At 38.3% G+C, this 21,228-nt stretch overlaps 1 protein-coding gene across 2 annotated transcripts; it reads right to left on the reverse strand.

Annotated features, from left to right (window-relative positions):
• Nucleotides 1-840: 840 nt before the first annotated feature.
• On the reverse strand, nt 841-19,767 carry fam219aa (family with sequence similarity 219 member Aa). 2 transcript variants are annotated; one of them, XM_041782949.1, is made up of 6 exons: nt 19,553-19,767; nt 11,316-11,412; nt 7,207-7,300; nt 6,476-6,556; nt 3,119-3,173; nt 841-2,624 (listed from the first exon to the last, which is right to left on the reverse strand). In XM_041782949.1, exons 1-6 carry the CDS (start codon nt 19,610-19,612, stop codon nt 2,466-2,468), a joined length of 546 nt encoding a protein of 181 aa, XP_041638883.1. In that variant the 5' UTR covers nt 19,613-19,767; the 3' UTR covers nt 841-2,465. The 2 variants fall into 2 exon arrangements, with proteins under 2 accessions (XP_041638883.1, XP_041638882.1); XM_041782948.1 differs by having other exon boundaries at nt 3,098-3,173.
• Between the last annotated feature and the right edge of the window lie 1,461 nt (nt 19,768-21,228).

Below are 21,228 nucleotides of genomic sequence, written 5' to 3' on the forward strand. Positions count from 1 at the left end.
CAGTCCCTCCTGTCTGTTAGCGGCGCAATGCTAAAGTTTAGTAAAGTATCCGATGATAGACAATTCAATTTCTGCCAAGTCTGTTGCAATAAAAGCCTCTAAATCAGCATTGAAGACTTTTATTTTGAAGACAAACATCAGGAAATTGAGCGTTTTCTGCAGCAACTTAACAACAAAGACCTCTGAGACAGATGATTCCTCCTGGTTGTAGCATTTTTTAAATTTGAGAGGACTGTATTTCTTGTGAGTGGGCATGGCTTCAGCTCAGTCAACCAACAGGTCCACAAAATCCTAGATCAGACTTTATCGCCTCATTTATCATAATTTTGAAGCTTAATTTTATAAAACGTAGAGATTTTTTTTCATGACAAAACATTTGGCCTGTTGGTTTATAACACAGTGGCCTGTCATACAACAAACCTAAATACTGATTTTATCACCTTGCAGGGACTTTAAGCTTTCCTTTCTTTAGTTTCTCAGCGCAAGATATTGTTCACATTAGACACGAGGCTCACATAGGTAGTCTGAAAGCCCCGACTTGTTAGCTTGCAAGCTAAAATTAAAATCAAGATGTGACACAGCTGAGACGTAGGCGCCATGCAACCAGTCCAAACCTGGTGCAGCTGGTTACAGGTGTACAAAAAAGCAAAAAAAAGAGCACCCTCCCAACACTAAACTGAAAGGCAGGTGCATAACCACAAAGGTTAAACTAGAAGCAGGAAGGTATGCACTCAAAATGTCCTTTTTAACATTTATTCAGGCTAACAGGCCACAACAGGCACGTTTCGACACGCAGGTCTTCTTCAGCATTGACGCCTAACGCTGGAGAAGACCTGCATGTCGAAACGCGTCTGTTGTGGCCTGTTAGCCTGAATAAATGTTAAAAAGGACATTTGAGTGCTGGCCTTCTGCTTCTAGAGGTGTACAAACCCTGTCTTAAATTTGATCTTCTGTTTAATCTAATCTATGTTTAAACTTAAGCATAGCTGGTGCAACCTAGTACTGAAGATGTCTTCAGAATGATGTAAACATGACAAACACAGTAAGCAGTATGCATCCCAAACACCAAGGACTACTTCCCTCTGCACATCATGGATAATATCCATTGGCATTAACGCATCGACAATACACAGCTGTGTCCGGTGCTACATATACACTTCTTGTCCCCAAATAAAAAAAGCAAATGTACAAGAATACAAAGCAAACAAACACACTGACATCAAAACAGAAAAATGACAATCATATTATTTTCTTGTCAGATAAGCAAATAATGTCCTGGAATCCTAACACAAAACAAAAATTATCTATTTTATTTCCATCAAGGTGATAAAGAATCATTCTGTAGACATTCCTCTGAACCTCAAACCATGAAGGAGCAAAAATGCACAACTTTTTAATGTAGTTGCCCATATTCTTCAACTTTCATGATTAAGTTATTCCCCCAAGAATCCACATTTTCAGTGTTGATAGCACTTTCCTCCTTCTCAAACATCCAACCATGTTGGACTAGCATGATAAACAAAACAGGAAAAAAGTACAGAAACTCATGAGTCATGAGTCATGACCTGCTTTCAGTTTTACTAACTGTTTCTCTACATCTACTGGTATTACAGTGGGTAAACTATGAAGCTTTTAAAAGGACACCTCATATAATGTCTCATCGGCACATGGATGTGTTCAGGTCTAAATAAACTCCAGTAAATTACCTGCACAGGCTGCTCATTAGGACAGGCAACATGCAAAACAGGTTGTGTTTCTTTTTAACAGAATATAAAACAGTTATGCAGTACAGCCTTTGTGTAACAGACAATAAAAAAAAAACTCTGGATTTGATATCTTAGTGTAAGCATTAGTGTTTTATCAGCAGCTTGATATTTTAGCACTACTTTCCTGGACATATTTAGACACACACATTATTTTCATGTTTGACACATTTACAAGGGAAGACGAAGCAGACCGGCTGAAAGAAAGGAGAAACAGAAAAAAATGGTCTCTACAAAACTTCCAATCTCTTCTCGTCCATCAGTAGACGCCACGGCCGCTGTGATGTCACAGAACTGTCATCACCATGTTTTTTTCTTGACATCCCATGTTGTTTTTGTTCAACGATCCTCACAAAGGTCTGTGTAAATCCAAATATCTACAAGCATGAGATGGAAATTGAACGGAAAGAGAAGAAAAAGTAATATGTATTTCCTTCGAGGTAATGTTTCTGCCATCAGTCGAGTCCTTGTCGATCTGACCATGCAAAGGAACGATGCACTGATCCAACCATAGGAGGAACGTGCACACTTACTGTACATATCAACTCTTTTCTTCACTATTTCCCTTTTTTTATTCTCACTTCGGTATCCTTGTTTTCCCTTTGTGCCATAGCCACCTCCCCGGGCTGCCGTTCTGGTTAGTTGTTGGCCTCAGTGCAGTTGGCAGGAAGGAGATTTATTTTGAAAGGGGTGGGAATGGTGCTACTGGATTTGACAGGCTGTGGAGGGAGCAGCCTGGCAGCACATGCAGGTGGGGTTGACTGCTTTGGGGGGGATCAGATCGAGGTCCTCATCGTCTGGGATCTCATCCAGTCGGTAGCCGTCTTTCAGGAGCTGGATGTTCAGGTCCTGGTTGATCTGCTGCAGGAAGAGAAGAAAAAAAAGTTTCAGTAGAGCTTCAGGACATTTTTGACAAAACATCACATTATGTAAAACTGCGTTAAAGTAAACATTACGTTGATTCTATAGGATCATTAAAGGTGTTCAAAAATGATAAATGATAAACAAAATGATATATTTTTATGCATAAACACAGAAAATAATGAATAAATAATAAATATACTTTTAAGGTGAAAGAAGCAACATAGAGCACAGTGATGTGGAAATGGGTACAGAGGAATGTAAAAACAAAACAAATCTACTCAAGCAGGAAAAGATGAAAAGGAATTTGGATGAGAATTATGGAAAAATTGGTACCAATCCCAGTTTATTATTTTAATGGGTGCACATATACCTGGTGTGGGTGATGCAAAAATGGGACAGGGTGATCTGGTGTTGATGTGTGTGGATTCACCAAATGAGGCTGTGAAACAGTATAATGTGTTTATAGATACCTGGTCCCTCAGACATCTCACCTCGGCTGAGGAGTATCCTGATGATGAGTATCTGGACATGTCAAAGTCATCATCACTGAAAAACAGGAGACGTCAGCAGTTAGATAGACTACTAATTACACATGGTAGATTGATGGATGTTGAAAATGACTCTGGGAATTTGAAAATACCTTTTATAAAGTGGATATGGCCAAAGAGGTGAAGATGCATTCATTCCATTTTGACGATACATTAATATGGATTAAAAATCATTTAGGGCATTCAGATACCAAATGGCAAATATGGATAAAGTACATGCATACTGTACTCAAGAAAACGTACAGTTGCTCTGGTTATATTTTCTTATGTACAAGTAAAATTACTGGTTTATAAATCTGCTTAAGTAAAAATATTTTAATTAAGAGTTTACTTTAAGTACTGAGCACTGGGTAGCTACTGAGGAGTTGTACAGTAAAATATAACCTTTACTTATTGACAAGAACAACAAGTGAATAGATCTCCCACCAGGTTGTTCAGGTATAGTCACACTTCTATAATAAAGTCAAATGCACAACAAAATTGAGAGCATTACTTTAACTCATACATAGTTAAATTTAGCGCTTTAAAATCGTCTATATTGCTCCACACAACACATAGTTAATCTACATATTTAAAAGTCTTAAATATGCTACAATATGACAGAGCTGCAATAACTCTTGAAAATCTGTAGCAAGCTGGGTTTCCTCTGGCAAGAACGAAGCAGAGAGTCAACCATACAGCAAGATAATGCATACTGATGAAGAATACTACGTGTCCTTAATAAAAACCTAAAGTCAAACCCTAACTCTGTGGATAACTTCACTCATGGTTGCAAATTTGTTGCACATCAAAAAAGACAACAATCCACCAGAAACATGAGCAGAAGAACCCCAGCAGAGATCACAGAACAACAGCAACATCCAAACACAACTAAACACATCTAAAAAAAACAAATCTTAACACTCTACCAAAGAGCATTATGGGAAATACACATCTCCCAAATCTGAAGTCTCAGTGGACAGAGCTTAGGTCAACTGACTCTTTACAAAGTTGAAGTAACACTGGTGGATTGACATTGTCAAATAACTCAATTTCACTCAGAATGGAGTTTAAATTACACTTAAGGAGTTAAAATCAACTCTGAAATGTGTCATCCTGAGGTATTAACACTCCAGTTTTTCCTGTGTACATCAGCTGTTTAGGAATATGATGTGGAATCACTCTCAGGATGTGCTTCTGTGTAGTCAACAGAGGTGGAAAAGGTATAAGAGTATTGTACTCAAGTAAAAGTACAGTTACTCTGGTTAAAACTTACTTAAATAGAAATAAAAGCACTGATTTCAAAATGTACTCAAAAAGTAGAAGTACCCCAAGAAAACCACTCAGTTAAAGTGATTTGAGTGAATGTAATTAGTTACTTTCCAGCCCTGCTAAGATGCAACCCTCAATGTTAGATGTGGATGCACTCCAGTGCACATTTTAGACCAGTGGTTCTCAACTGGTGGGTAGGGACCCAAAAGCAGTTGTCCAGTTCCCAGTACTCCACAAGGTTAAATTGGTAAAATGGACATAGCCCTTACCCTCTAAAAATATGTTTACACCACTAGCCTCTGAGTTCATGGCTAATTCAACCTCATTTCTCAGTACTGCAAGCAGCTTCACTTTACATCGCACGCAGGGATGTCTACATGTCTCCATTACAGAAATGATGGACGGGCTGTTATCCGCATGCATGAGTTCCAAGTGCAATTCCTCAATGACTATGTACCACTGGATACATAGCGCAAATTAACGTACCAAGTGCAGTCAACCTGATATCCAAATGCTCAATACAGATAGTTAATGCTCAATGTAAACAGAGCTATCAACTTCCAGAATCCCAAACACACTGTATTAGGGCTGGGCAGTTAATTGCAAATTAGACTGAATCGCAATGTGGCCTGCCTTTAAATCGCAGAAGGTGCAATAGTTCTTTAACCTGAAATTTGTGCCAAAATGCCAGTTTACACCTTTTTTTGCAGCTGATGCTATACATTACATATCATGCAATCATTTAAGTTACATTTTTTTAGGATAGTCTGCAAAAAAAATCCCATTTTCTTCATTTTTGTACATTTTTTCTTATTTGATATGAGAATGATATAAAAATGACCACTCCCTTCAATACAAAAATTCACATCCGATTTGCAATACGAGTCAAAATCAGCACAATCAGTTATTCTTTAAAAAAGTTTAGCCCTTGTTTAATCTGATATTGTGTTGGTTATAGTACAGAATGATTTTTTGCTTGTGTTTGTTGGCAGAAACATAAGATGAGGAACTTCAGAATAAAATCGCATATCAAATCATAGTCGCAATATTAGGGGAAAAAATCGCAATTAGATTTTTTCTCCAAATTGTTCATCCTGACACTGGATCCTACATTTCCCAAAATGCAACTCTACATGATCTGTTGTTCTAAACTTCCAGCCTGGTTAATATCCAATTGCTTAAAACTTTGGGGCGCAAATGCCATAATGGTCAGGCAGCATCCCATGTATGCCAACGGCCAAGGTTGAAGTCCAGCATGTGGCTTTTTTCCCTCATGTCATTCCCCACTCTCTGATCCCTGTTTCCAACACTATCTACTGTCCGATCTCTGTCAATAAAGGCATAGGAAGCCCAAGATACAGCTTAAACAGATTTAAACTTTAAATGAATGTCTATGATCATGAGATGAATTACGCACTAAATAATTCCTTGCTGTCCACACAGGCTGACCGAACAGTCAATTTTTTTAACCGAGTTATAGCTTTATCATTCAAATGCCTCTTGTTAACAGACTTTCCCCTGAATGCATGATCTTTCGCTCAGAACAGGGCAGTTGTGCAAAGGGCGTACACGTGAATTTAGACTATGGACAATACACAAAAAGCCTTCCTGTCCCTCTGTGAGTCAGAGGGCTGGTCGGGGATGTGAGCATGATGCAATACACGATGATATAAGCTTGGTTGGCTGTCAGAGTGCTTGTGTGACATGAGATGGTTTCCCTCATGTAGCAGCAAACAGAGGGCACAAAGAGTAGGACTCATCTGTGTCAAATGCAGACCCACTGGTACAGAGGCCCTCCCTCTGAGCCGCTTTTCCCTCTCCAAATCCTCACCCCGCTATTCTCTAATCCTGTGCCCAGGGAGAGGCTTTTTTAGGATCCCTTCTGTTAAGAACTCTCTTTAGTTGCTTTACGGTTTAATGTCCCATCATACCACAATGTGTGAAAAAGTGACAACACTGTCAACTTTGCCTCTAGGTCAGCCTGAGAGTCTGTCTCATTTTAGTCAAGTGTCAATGGTGCAGTGTTTAGAGTGGAAATTATGTTCATACCTGTCAGTGTCCAGTGCAACCAGGGGCTTCTCATCTGGGCTCTGGTCTAAAGATGAGTACCCTTTGTTTGGTACCACCAACCTAAAGGTAGCACAGAAAGAAAAAGAAAGGTCATCACCAAGTGTTGAAATACTGTTTTAGTTAGAAAACTCATCAAAAATATGTGCAAACATTTCAAATCATGCTTAGCATCTAATGTAAAACAGCTTCATGCAAACGAGGATATTAGTCCCAAGTATGGTGCTCATCTAGCAGGCAACAATGACCCAAAATTTGGGGCTAATCTTCAGCTTTCAGACTGCAGGCCTTCCCAGATTATCTCTGCCCCTAAGAGAGTCGGGGTCCGGACCAGGCGGTCGCCACGCTCCCTTATACGTATTTCCACTAATCCAGCAGGGAGTAGGATTAGACAGATGAGCCAGTTGTCAATACTATGTGCTGCACTGCTCAGAGCTCTGACTCTTATCATCCTTAATACACACACAAAGATTCCAATTTCCCTCTTCTAAAAAAAAGCCTTTGTTGTGTGTTTGTTGTAAAATGAGAAAGTCCGATTGCATCCAAAGCAATAACGCCTTATGTCCTTAACGCTTTGCTTAGTCGCAGTATTTCATGCTGAATGTGGCACAGAGGTTACAAAAACATACTGCATGGACTCTGATTAATGCAGAGTGTAATATTAGTGGTGGATAGGGGGATATTTCAAAGACAAAGGCAATAGACGCAGTTACCTTGTCCTGGCGTTCTTCTTGGGTTGTTGATTGACAGGACTTCCCACGGTGCCATTCTTCACAGATCCCTTCCTGGCGAGGTCTCTCTGTTTTTCTAAACAACCACACAATGTGATGTGATCAGTAAATCAAATAAGCTTTAAACTTTACAGTGCCTATAAAGTATTCACCACAGTGGATGTTTTACCCTTTTATTTTATAAATCAATCATGGTCAATATAATTTGGCAAAAAACCCTCCTTAATGTCTCAGTGAAAACAGTTTTCTACAACTTAATGTCAATTAAATAAAAAAAATATATACGGTAAAATAAGTGACTACATATATATTAACACCTTAAAAGTTACTGACCTAGTTCCAGCCAGTTGCTGCTTGTAGTCTCATAATTAGTGAAATAGGGATCAGCTAATTGCAGTGAATGTGACTCGAATGATTTGTAGTGTAAAGACACCTGTGCCTGAAAGGTCCAGTCACTAGTTAATCAGAATTTCTGGCTACCATTACACCAAGATGACAAAAGAACACTTCAGGCTACTCAGAGAAAAAGTTACTGAAAAGTATCAGTCTGAGGATGGACAAAAAAAAATTCCAAGGCAATGAACATCCCCCAGAGTTCACTTAAATCGGGATGATGCAAAAACTATTTCAAAGGCACTGCAAATCTGCTGGAGTTCAGTTAAATCCATCATCAGAACACTGAAGGAATATGGCACATGTGTAAATCTGCCTAGATCAGGCCATCCTCACAAACTGAGTGATCGTGCAAGAAGGAGACTAGTGAGAGAGACCACCAAGACACCTGTGACTACTCTGAAGGAGTTACAAGCTTCAGCAGTTGAGATGGGAGAGACTCTGCCTACAACAACTGTTGCCCGGGTTCTTCACCAGTCAAAACTTTATGGGAGAGTAGCAAAGAGAAAGTCAATGTGGCACAAAACTCATTAAATCTGGACTAAAGTTCACCAAAAGGCATGTGGGATACTCCATGGTCAAGTGGAAGTAAAGTTCTTTGGTCTGATGAGACCAAAATGGTGCTTTGTGGCCTTTGGACAAGACCATATGTTTGGCGCAGGCCAAACATTGCACATCAGCACAAACACATCATTACTACTGTGAAGCACGGTGGTGGCAGCATCATGTGTGGGGATGCTTCTCAGCAGCAGGCCCTGGAAGGCTTGTAAAGGTAGGGGGGTAAAATGAATGCAGAAAAATATAGGAAAATCCTGAAGGACAATCTTATTCAGTCTGCACGAGAACTATGGTTTGTGAGAAGATTTATTTTCCAGCAAGACAATGACCTTAGCATACACTTACTTTAACTTGCATATTTTTATTTAATTGGCATTACTTTGTAGGAATCATTTTTCACTTTAAACAGTTTTTTTGTTTGTTCCTTTTTTTCAAAGGGTTAAATTATATTGACCATGAATGATTTGTAAAAATCAACAAAAGAGTAAAAGATTCAAGGGAGTGAATTATTCTTACAGGCACTGTATGTCTATGATAGCAGTAGCACAACAGAATTCAAAAGATAATCAAAGCAGTGCTGAGAATCAGTACAATATCTCTCCCTCTTGTTTATTGTTGTTTTATACAGCAGTTACACTAACAACTAATAGTCATACAAGTAATAGTATCATAATAATAGTAATATAAACAACAGGTTATTTTTGCTCCACCAACTCAACTAATTTCCCAACCTAACAGAGTAACAACTGATTCCAAAAACTAAAACATCCTCTTGTAATCTGCTTCTTTGTTTGTGTTTATGGTACTGCAGACCAGCTATTTCATTTTATGTTTGTCTATTTTTTCAATTTATCGAATAACAGTCAATAATCTATTTCGTCATTCTGAGATCCAATCTAGACTAAAGCTGTTACTGCTGTATGCTGGATCAGTGATTATTTTCAGTACATCACATCCCAAGTAGGGGTATTGATTTAAATATGTAAATCATAAAAGAAGTGAATAATACACATCAACAGCCTAGACTATTTACCTCTCAACAGCCTTATCTAGTTCTATATATTAAGTGAAACTGGATTTTTGCCAAGCAGACCAAACATTCACCCGTACTCTGCCTTTTTGTTTGAGTCCATGGGTACCACAAGACTCTTAGTTTTATGTTTGTTTCAACAAACCAGGAAAACAAGAGAGTGCTGTGTGATTCAGAGGTATTAGACAAGAATACGTGGCCTATGTGGGGCAGGGAGGAGGTCCCAGGGATGTTGAAGCACTCTGTTGCAGCGAATCTCTACTGTTAAACCCTCAGGACTCACCATCAACTCTTCATTGAGAAATACCACCCAGATTTCAATTATTTCTGACCAGTTTGATTTATATAATGTTAGACGCCTGCTCTGTCAGAAAGAAAATACATGCTCATCCTCTGTGAAAACATTCTAACCCAGCAAACATAGCTTATGTAGCTCTGTTTGCTGCTTAAGCCAAGCAGATAATGTAGCTACATGGCTAACACAGCAAAAGATAAGCTCACAAAGCAGCTATGTAAGCTCTGTAGTGACATGATCTGCGTAGCAATGTGAGCTTTAGCTACATTTGCAAAAGCTCACATTGCTTAAGCTCATTTAGCTACAATGGCTCATGTAGTAAGGCTCATTGTATAGCTAGCATAGCTATGTTACCTTTAGCTCAAGCTAACAAAACTTAAACGAGCCGCCATCCATGTAACTACTCCTAACACGGGTATATACATAATTTATTCCCAGATTACACCTCTGACCTTTTTCCTGTTTTATTTATGAAATGTTGCTTTGTCTGTAATGTTTGCATTGTAGTTTTTTAATGAATGTAGCTGCCAGACTTTGTTTTTTTTTATTCATTAAATTTTATTCATAAATAAAATTGAATTTAAAAAAAATCTAAAACTGGAAACACATTGTACCAGCAAATTACGGCAATCTTGTTCTGAAAAAGATGGCGACTTAAATGAATGTTCTGCGAGAGAGGCCCGTCTGCAGTCAGATAGTCTTGTTCTATTTCTAAGGGCATGCCTCCATCCCTTTGTTCTATCAGATCTCTTGTTCCATCTTTTTGTCAAGGCTGCTGCATTTTTCATTTGAAATCTTTGGTTATGATTGAAAAATGTAAGAAATTTGGGTTGCAATTCACCATTAAGGAGCTGGTGGTGGTACCTGACACTAGAAAAGCTGAGAACCACTGCCCTTGGGCATCGCTAATTTTTCCAATAATACGATCTTAAGTCTGAAAATTGCACCGTCTTCAGTAACACCAATATTAAAATAGTTGATTTCTCAAGGATAAATGTTATAGCATACCAGTTCAATTCCATGGGACACATTCAGTACAAAATCTTTGGGATTCAGTGCATTGAAAACCTGTGAAACATCACTGTATCAGCACTCATGAAATGCTTCCTGTAAAATCAGATAGCTACGTCAGAACCGACTAAAGTGTGAAAAAGTTATGATCTTGAAAATGTGACCAATTAGATTTCACAAACACAAAAAGCCTTTAAGCTTTCTGGGAACTGAGTCACTAAATCTCAGCATACGTGTCTGAACAGCTGTGAAAACATGTTTTGTTACTATCACTATCAAAGAATGGTACAGTCGTGTTTATGAAGTAAGGGGAATCTTGGCAAACAGAACTTTTTTCAGTAAATTTTATGGTGAGGTTCAAGAAACAATACTTTCTGAGAGGGTTTCTTTTTTGGAACAGAGCCTTCATGACTAAATAAAGACGAGGAGTTTTGAATGTGTCAAAGCCTGCACAGTGTTGTGTCGTTACAATAACAAAGGCCTCTCAGAAATGTTATGACACCTCCGACAGCTGAGATAAATTGCAATAGTGGTGGATCTAACTTCCCTGAAAACTCTCCTGGTAGTTATATAACACGGCACAGGAGATGAATGGATGTTGAACACAGAGACCATGCTTGTAAGGCCCTTTAATTGTTTACTTTATAATGTGTTTGCCTAATGCAGATGTGCAGAAACAACACTTACTTAACATAAATGTTTTGAATACTTTCCAGGGGGATTTCTTTTATTTGAAACAGCTCAAAATTTGACCAAAATAACCCAGTTTGGTTTGAAATATGATGGTTTTCATGGATTCAATACCTATTTGGACCTGCAGTGGTGAGGGCTTGTAGTTCATGGCCACAGTCTCTCCTTTGGCATCAGGGTCTGCCTCTGAGGTGGAGGATGCTGCTGGGTCCTGGAATAAAAAGCCAAGTACAGAGCAAGTTAGCACTGAAATAAAAACTCACATTTGGGGGTGTTAACAAAACATTCATCACAATAAGATGAAATACCATACGATAAGGTTTGAACCTCCAGTGCTGATAAGTGAAGAGAATGTGGAGCAGTTAAAAACTGCAGTCCCTTGAAGGTTCACTTGAGGCTAGCTGCAGAAGCCCCAGGAATCAAATCACCCATACAAAAAACTAATTTTTACAGATACAACAAAGAAATGCCAATGACATAAAAATGTGTTATATAAATAAGTGACTGCATAAATTTTCAACTTAGTATTTAGCAGGGATGCATTGTTTTAATTTCATAGATGTTCCCCATCCTTCCTCTTGACAGTTCATCAGTGCATGATTTGTAGTCTGCTCTACTGCTGTCATTCTTTTTTATGTTCAGACACCACCAGTGAGCTGCTTTCTTTTCAAAAATGACAAAAGTCGTGTACTGACATGTCTACAGTTGCCATGGTTCTTATTATGCAGTTCTGTATGGAGTTTACTCCTTGGTAGAGGCTACGTTACGTGTTTTGTTTCTCTGATTGGCCCGTAAAGATGTGAAAGACAGAACATTCATCCAATCACCCACAGTTTTTCTTTCAAAGGTTCTGCCCAAACGCTGTGTATGAGAGGTTTCCCAGATGGATGTGAGGAACAAATCCATCTTTTGTGCCAGGATATAAAACCACTGAGGTGCTGGAAAAAAAAATCTTCTCCCAGACTGAAGTTCTCTTGCATACTGGATAAGACTGTCCTCCAGCATTTCCTATATTTTCTGAATTCATTTGATACTTTACAAGCCTTCAAGGGCCGGCTGCTGAAAAGCATCCCCACATACTGATGCTGCCCCCACCATGTTTCACAGTGGGAATGATGTTTTGTGGGGTTGTGCAGTCTGCCAAACATGGCTGTCAAATAGGCACTGTGAGAATTACTCATGACACCAGCACCAGTACGGTGTAGCTGTGCGTCAGTAGGCTCAAAACCCAACTAGGTTCCATTTCTTCCCTGGTGTTAGGCTGACCTAAAGTTAGATAGAGACAGCATTTCAAACATGGCGACTACCGTTAACATGCTTGAAAGTCTGCTTCAGTGACCAATGGCAGATGTCATTTAGGGTGCGCTCACACTATGGCAATTTGGCCTGTACCATGCTCAAGCATGTTTATCAAGCCAAAATGTCCTGACACCATATCAGTATCCATACAAAGTGGCCTCTTTAAAACATGTTACGGTAACTTAAGTTGTTGTATAGTTGTAGTAAAAACATATGTCTGTAAAAATTCCCCTTTCTGTCTTTTTAGCTTTGTATTGATGGTGCTTGATACTGGATAACTGAGTCAGTAAATAAATCCATATTAATTATATTAATTAACTTCAGTCATATATTCTAGCGGGTCGTATCTTTGTCACCCTTCATAATCCTATTCTGTCACTGCTGCAGTGTCTGCTCATTTGTTACCTGAGGGATTAAACTTGGACAAAGGCTGTTTGCTAGTAATACAGTTCCAATCAATGTGTACTACACTTCTATTGAGCACCTGAAATTGAAAACAGTCTTGAGGGCACAACCTCCCCACTGATTCATCGCCCAGCAACCACAGCCCTGAAAATCTGCTCTATTTTAGGAGCCGCTTGTGTTCAATACTCTGGCGAGATTTCCCAAGCCTATGTGTGACTATAGCTGCCTGCTTTGCAGCATCAATGGGCTTGAGTGTTCTGCCTATGTCGCTGGCTCTGTCTCTTTTATGTGCGAGCGGTGATGGCATGGGGAGGAGGCTGTGGGAGAACACTGGGGGATGCTGTTGGAGCCTCTCGGTTTTCCCTCGGTTTGAGAGAGCGGGGAGCTGGGCCGTGCTTGGCCTGCTCAGCTGACAGAGCTCCACATTATGTTGATCCTACAGGCCTCCCCTTGTTGCACTCTGAGGGACTCCATGGGCCACATGGACGAAGGCCTCCAGGCATTTTTGGCTTTCAGAAACTTGGTATTCTCCCCAGAGAAAGGCTGCTACACTTAAAGGATCCTGCAGTCACTTTAGAACTCTACAGTTAAAGCCAAACATTTATATTGCTGTATAAAGTGAGAAAAAGCATACACCTTGTATAGATGTATTTGTAAAATCTCATTGGTCATGTTTATTTCATAAAAGCCAAGAAAACCTAATAAACCAAAGTGTCTTTACAAAATGTATGAAAGGATTACAAAGAAATAGGTCCAGACACAGATATGCCAGAATCTATTGTATCCAACCCTTTATATGACTTTACTTTGAAATACAGCAACAGTTGAGACTAATACCATGAGACCAATAGAGCTAATCTAATCTCACAAGGCAGTATGAAAAATTTATGAGCATTTAGCAGAGAGATGCTTATTTTGCATATCCATTCTCATGTAGCACATTTGAAAATAAGCTACCAACAAAACTATCTGGTGAAAGCGCATCCCTAAGCACACCATCATGGTGTACATGTTTTAAATGTGCAGCCAATGCACTAATCAATCTTTTATTGTGAAAGAAAAACTCTGTCCATACCCTGCCCAATAAGAACTAATGATACAGAGCAGACTGAGGCCAATATGGCTGAATGCACCTTCATGTGATCCACTGTCCTCATCCTCATCTGATGTTGAAGCATTGTTCATTTAGGTGGAATAATTAATGAGAGCTGCAACAGTGAATACATTATGCACTCTGGTGCTGTAGGAGCAGTGAAAGCACAGCACACAGATGAGGTATCCCCACTGAAACGAGCACAAACATGAGCTCTTCTGTTCTCTGACAGGCTTCTTCTCTTGGATCATTAGGCTTACCCAACACTTTTTTTCCCTTTATTCTTGTTTTTCCACATCTCCCTTCAACCATGGAGATATACCGTGACGATGTAGGGTCATATTTTCTGTCAGAAAAATCCTTTTGAAAATTTTCAGCAGCACTGACTGAATAATGAAAGGGTTTCGATATTAAGCTGTCTGTGACAGAATCCCACCACTCTTACAGAAGACAGCACCATTGCTGGAAGCAAGTAGTGGGAAGCCCAAAATAAACAAGAAACTCTTCTTAAAATATGACAACACACGAAATACACCAGTCTTAAGTTTTACTGAGTTCCAAATCCTAGAAAGTCACAAAATAACTCCTGCACAACTTACTCCAAGTAATCATCATTCCAATATGAAGGTTCCCAAAGAATCCTTTGCAAAAGTCAGAATAAGACAACTGTTGTATTTAAAGCAGTACAAAATTCTCTCTCAAAATATATTAATTTTACCCATTGGATGGTGGCCTGAGTTTAATGGCTATAATTTCTCATTACAGCTAAAGCAGCTATGTTGCATTCAGGGACATGCATGTATGGGTATTGTGTTAAAGGTGTAGTGTGTCATATTTAGCCTTGTAGCATTTAGTGGAGCAAACTTGGTAAAATTGAAAAAAAAAAAAAATATATATATATATATATATATATATATACATATATTCATATCTACATATATAAGTAGGCCTACCTTAATCAGTGTTAATATCGTTTTATTCTTAATAACTTAAAAACCTTCTATTCATACATAGGGAGGGTCCCCTCCATGTACTCCGCCATCTTAGATTTTTGCATCTTGCATGCTCCTACAGTAGCACAGAAGGGACCAAATAACTGAAACCAAATTTTGGACTTCCACTGGTTGTAATGGTTACCACCAGGAGTGAGTGTTGCATTTTAGGATCTGACTGTCAGATGTCGCTAATATTCCCCAGTTTTACACACTGCACCTTTAAACATTGAAACTGCTGATGAACATAAACATGTAGCCTGAATTGATTAGATTCCAACTCATTAAGTCCTGATTTGATTCAATTTATGATTCATGTAGGGATGTTATAATTACAAAGCCGATTTTGCTTCAACAAAAGTTGGAAATAGTACAAAAAATGCTCCAACCAGGTAACCTTGCAAAGCAGATGGATCTGCCTGTTTCCATGTTTCTCACTAGCAAATCCATCTTGCAAAGCTCCCGTCTGAACGCTTTGGGCCCGGTTAGAAAGTGACAGGACCAATCAGTGTCGAGGGGCAGTACCTTCTGACACAGCAGAGTCGTGACGTAAGCAAGCAGCAACAACAGGCCACTGCAATAATGGCAGAAAAGATGAGTAGGGATGCTGCTAAAGCGCTAGTTTTTTCAGAACTTGGTGACATTTCTTCGTTAAAAGAAAAAAAGAACAGCATTGAGTTGTTTTCTTTTCAAAAATGACAAAAGTCATGTACTGACATGTCTATAATCGCCATGATTTATGTTCTGCAGTTCTCTATTGAGTTTGCTCCTCGGTAGCGCCGCACACCTACAACATCATGTGTTTTGTTGCTCTGATTGGCCTGTAAAGATCTGACAGACAGAATATTCATCCAGTCACCCTCCGAGTTTTTTTTCCAAAGGCTCTGCCCTTTCCCAAACATAGCCTATGGTAGATTTTTGTGTCAGGTTACCAACCAGGCATTTTATCAAAATATCAAGGTCTGCATTAAAAAATGACCCCAAAATAGCGCAAATTACATTATATTTTACATCCATCTTACATATGCATATCCAGCTCATATTGATAACACACACCAGATATCCAAAATAAAGTTGCACGAGCAGCAGACCTACATACAAAGATTGGTCTCTGGATTATATTAATCAATATCGTAATTAAAAAATTAAGATCAATCTGATTATGAAAATCATTTTTTGAACCCAGTCCTACAACTGACTCCTTTCAATGCAAAGGAGTAGTGGTTGTACTGTGCTTAGCTGGTTTAGTATTTCACTTCTAATAAACATTGCATTCGTATGCTTTTCTCATGAATGCTCGTACCAAATGGTAACGTTTCAGTAATCGTTTCAGTAATCGTGCAGCACTAAAAAGGCGTAATTTATGTGTTTCTAAGGTTTGGGAATTTTGGCTAAACTTAAGACTGATGTACTGTAGAACAGGGCTGGGTATTGTTAAGAACCTCACGATTCGATTCAATTCAATTTCGATTCTTTAGGTTGCGATACTGATTTAAACGCTTCAATGTCGATTCAGTAAGAAGTAGAAATACACAAATAACCTGTTGAAAATTTTTTTAATAATTATTTTCATGCCCATGTGAACATATTTGGTAAGTCACCTCACATTTTTGAGCAATAAAACATCTGAAAATAAAAATTTGCACAATAATAACATTTGTGCATATGGAGTACAAAAGTAAAAAACATGACAGTTCTGTATGAACATTGAAAAAGTAAAGTGCATGTAAACTTAAATAATATTTCTTTCCTCTTGGAAATTGTGATAAACCCCACATAACATGGTTAAGGTTGGTTGTTGTTTGGTCGAGTGCGGCCTCCATCCATACAACGTGAATCAAACGCACAGCGTGGGGGGGGGGGGTATTGCAATGCATCGATTAATTGATATTTTTACCAACCCCTACTGTAGAAGTCCACCAATTATCAGCTTGGCTGGTTATCAGGGCTGATATTTAGGATTCTGATGATTTCCTGCTTTGGCATTTTATTTTACCAATCCCTAATAGAATTAATCAATAAAAAGGTGTGCTACTTTGTCTTCCCTTCTGGCTTTGTTTTCACTCTTCACAGTATCAGCTAATGTATCACTACTGCCTACAACACTATCTTACCGGCTATACGTCTATACTAGCCAGTCAACACTAAGGCCTGTGTGCCACTGAAACAGAGAGTGTATGGCATAACCTCCTGTTTTTCAGCTGCTACTATGTCACTCTGTGCCATTTCTCATGTTAACAGAGCTGGTTATAAGGTTACTTTTAACTAGTTTCATTCATTTTTGATGATGCAGTTTTACTTTTGTCTCATTTATTACATCTTGCTTGTCATGATAAATGTGTGTCAGTTTCACATATCAAGTTATCGATCTCAATTTCCAATATTCTGTAATGGTATCTGCTCTGAAAACCCCTGACATATTGTGAGCTGTGACATTTTAAGATGAGTTTAAAGTCCTTTAATTTGGAGTTTGTTTTACCTTTGTGCCTAGTCACTACATTCAGCTCCTTGTGTTGGCCCTGTTTTGCCGAACAGGCACTTCTAATAGTAAGCTGAAGTTGGACAAAGTCAGCCTGACCATAAAGCTTGAATTAAAAGCCTATAACTCCCCCGTATAATCATAAGAGTGGGCTGACAGCCACTAGCAAATGATAAATAGCTGACCTATGACACTTTGATTTAAATGTATCAACATAAAACATAGTCCAACATGACCAACGTGGCCCTGACCTTCAATATGAACTCACTAACACCTTCAAGCACTGACCCATGGTCACACATGTCTACACACAGACAGAAATGACCTGACCTCTTGGTGTCATCAGCATGTGCTTGTGTTCAGGACGCCTTTACTGCCTCTGATGATGAAGAGCCACAAGGCTGCTGACACAGCACAGACACTAGGCGATTGGTAGGATTATACATCATTGCCTCCCGCTGGCCAATAGTAGCGGACGCTGATACATCAGATGACCATAAAACAGTTGTGTCGTGTCATTATAGCAGTGGAAAATGGGCTGAGTTGCAATCTCAATGCAATGAAAACAAATCTTACTTAATAAGACTAAGCATACAGTAACAAATCATCTAATGTTACTTTACACAGTTACAGAATAGACTGTTAAAGGGATGTCAATCAATAAAGTTATTTCAAACGATATAAAATGAATTGATTAACTAATAATGAAACATCTGCTTTCACAGCATAAAGCCTAAAACATGTAGCAGATAATAGACCATAATTCAGCAATTCAAATATCTACAAATCCTGTTTAAAGCAGCTTTTTATCACAAGAAATCCATTCTCAACAATGAGGCAGGTGCCATGTGCATTCATGCGGTTGAGGCATCACAATGACACTATTAGCATTAAAATGCACAGCCATGTGTGCAACAGCAACTGTGATCCTGGCACAATAAGGTATGGTATAAATGCTGAATGAGAGACTGTTTTAGATGCTGGAAGTGACATTACTGTGGCACGGTAAAAAATAAGCCAGAATAAATACAGCTTCAAGAGTTTTAGGGCAAATGCTGACCACGGCACACATACTGCAGCCACAATCGAAGCGTCTCTGATATTGAAATCAGTTCCACAGGAAACTCGCTGGTTGAAACATGAGCAGATTGATCAAATCTTTATAAGGTGAGGCAATTTCAGCTGCATATAAAAGCAGATTTTTGGTAAAGGAGATTTTATGTGACTTCTCTGATTTCTGCAGAGTTTAGCCTGAGGGGCTGTGGGGTTGAGGAAGCTGGGGTACTTTAATGATCAGTAGAACTTGAAGTTTGCTTTTGCCCAAACCCCTAAGGCAAACACTTCAAATAGGGAAGGGACAGCTGTTTGAGACTGCTTTGTTTGATGTGTGGAGAATTAGGTCTGTGGATTAGAATTATGCATGTTTATAACAAAATGTATTAGCAACTCAAAATGAAATGTAGGGAAGGAGAGCAGTGGATCCGATAATTACTGCCTTCAGTTGGAATACATCTATCTGGGTTCAATGGCAGGTCTGAGATTGTCATAAATCATTAAAAGAAATGCTATCTCGTACACTGGGCCTACACAGGCTGGCCCATCATTAGAGTTGCAGTCCAGCTTGTCGTTTGGACTCCAATCACAGCCATTCCGACCCAATAACACGTCAGCAAATGACGAAATGTAAAAACAGTGGGCTGTGTCATCTAATGATGTAAACAAGCGCATACTGACGTGTTGTAGAAAAAAGCTGGCTTTAAGTCAACTGCGCAGTCCAATTATTTTGATTTTGCTACGTGAATGGTTGAGTATCTTCTTATCATTACATGTATTATTAATGTAACCGGTCTATGGAGATAGATAGACCGTTAGCTGCTTCCCTTCATCCATAGAAAATCAATCTACACCCATCCCACAGCTCCTGTTTGTGCTATAGCTGTGGAGATTGCTATCAGTTAGCTCTCACTCGCAGATCGTGTGGCACAGCTGTCACGATACAGCTTCACGCAAAAGGCAAAAATACTGCATTTTGAAATTAAAAGGTATATTGTTCAATATGTGTTTTTGTCTTTCTCTCCCTTACCAATGGCTGCGTCTCTCCGTTGACTGGAGGCACTTGAAACCGGTCGATTTCTTCCATCATTTTGGCGAAGCGAAAAAGAAACGGCACAGCAGTCTAAAAACGATAGCTTGTGTCTAACTAGCCGGGTTTACGATGTTCGGGTGTCGGTATCTGTCGTTATTCAGCATGATAGCAGTTCGTTTTCCTCCATCCTGACAGAGGTGACTCGACAGCAAAACAGCAGTACCGCCCCACTTCCGGGTCTATCGAATATTGATGAGACGTCTGTCCAATCACAGAGGAGCTCATATTAAAATGCGTAGTGATGGAGATTCATCCGTTGACGGTGAAAGAAATATGTAAGTGGAATATTTAAACGAATTTTTACGTCTTTTCCTAGTCATTTCCAATCCTAATATCCCTTTCAAGCTTAACCTCGGACACTGACGTATTATTGGTCTTTTTACATTGAAAAATTGAGCCAGGAAACAAGACTTGTACGGTGGCCTGGAAGTGCAATACAAAATTATAAAGTCTTAAACACTTTTCACAGCTTTAAACAAATTTAAATGTACCAAAACATTTTTTACATTTACATTTGCAAAATATTTCTACAAATGACGGAGCAAATGTACATTTTACAAATCAAATTTACAAAATATCCTGTAAAAAATACAAAGACAGGAATATTTTTACAAAGCTTGTAACAAATAAGTCTGATACAAATTTACAAAGTCTGAAAAACTTCTACAAAACTTGAAACAACTTTAGCAAATCAAATACAAAACACAAATATAATTAAAGTCCAATACAAAATTACAAAGCCTGAAACACTTTAAGAAAACTTGAAAAACTTGAAGTTGTAAAAGTGTTGTGCTAATAGTGAATCTTTTTTCTCAGCTCAACTGAAAGTGTTTTTTGTGTTAGAAAATGTAAAGTTAAAATTTTTAAAGGTTTTAGTAGATTTTTCATTTAATGTAAAAATGTGTTAATTTAAGTGTTTAAAACTTCATTTTTGATCAGACTTTCGAAATTTGTTTCAAGTTTTGTAAAAGTTTTTCAGACATTGTAATATGTACTAGGCTCTGTAACTACATTTAAAATTTTGTGAAAGTGATTTAAACTTTAGATTTTATATTTAAATTTGAAAATTTGTATCAAAATTCTTTAAAGTATTTAGACTTTTTCAAAATTTGTTTTGGAAAGTATGAACTTGTTTTGTCATTTGTAAACGTGTTTTGCATATCTAAATTTGTTTTATGAAACATAAAAATGTTTTGGTTTACATTTGGTTCAAGCATTGTAACTTTTGTATTGCACTTCTAGGCCACAGTAGTTTGGGTCATTCTACAGAAATTTGCACTTTTGGGGTGGAAAAATTTAAAAAAAAAAAAAAAAAAAAAAAAAATCTTCTTCTAACACTTTAACTTATTCCACATTATTAGAATACCTACGACATCATCAGTTTGCATAAATAAAAGCTTGATGAGTTGTAATCTTTTTTTTTTTTTTTTTTGGCATCTACTTAGCAAACACCATATTTTTGTTACAGGTGTTACCCTATCCTATAAGCAATATAAAATAGTTTTTCTGAAAAAGTATATATCAGCTCTCTAGCACATGTAGTCAGAGTCACATAGGAATGATGGGGTGCAAGAAAACAAGAATATCGTATTTTATCTATTTTATAAAGTTTT

This window comes from Cheilinus undulatus, linkage group 3 (genome assembly GCF_018320785.1).
Source record: "Cheilinus undulatus linkage group 3, ASM1832078v1, whole genome shotgun sequence".
Classification (NCBI taxonomy): Eukaryota; Metazoa; Chordata; class Actinopteri; order Labriformes; family Labridae; genus Cheilinus; species Cheilinus undulatus.

Bases quoted from the DNA above. Each gene is read 5' to 3' on its own strand.
- fam219aa (XM_041782948.1), bottom strand. From the start codon at position 19,612: ATGATGGAAGAAATCGACCGGTTTCAAGTGCCTCCAGTCAACGGAGAG. The intron at 7,301-11,315 runs GTATTGAATCCA...GTGGTTGTTTAG, and splicing joins ACCACTGCAGGTCCAAATAG to AAAAACAGAGAGACCTCGCC. The intron at 2,625-3,097 runs GTATCTATAAAC...CTCTTCCTGCAG, and splicing joins TGAGATGTCTGAGGGACCAG to CAGATCAACCAGGACCTGAA.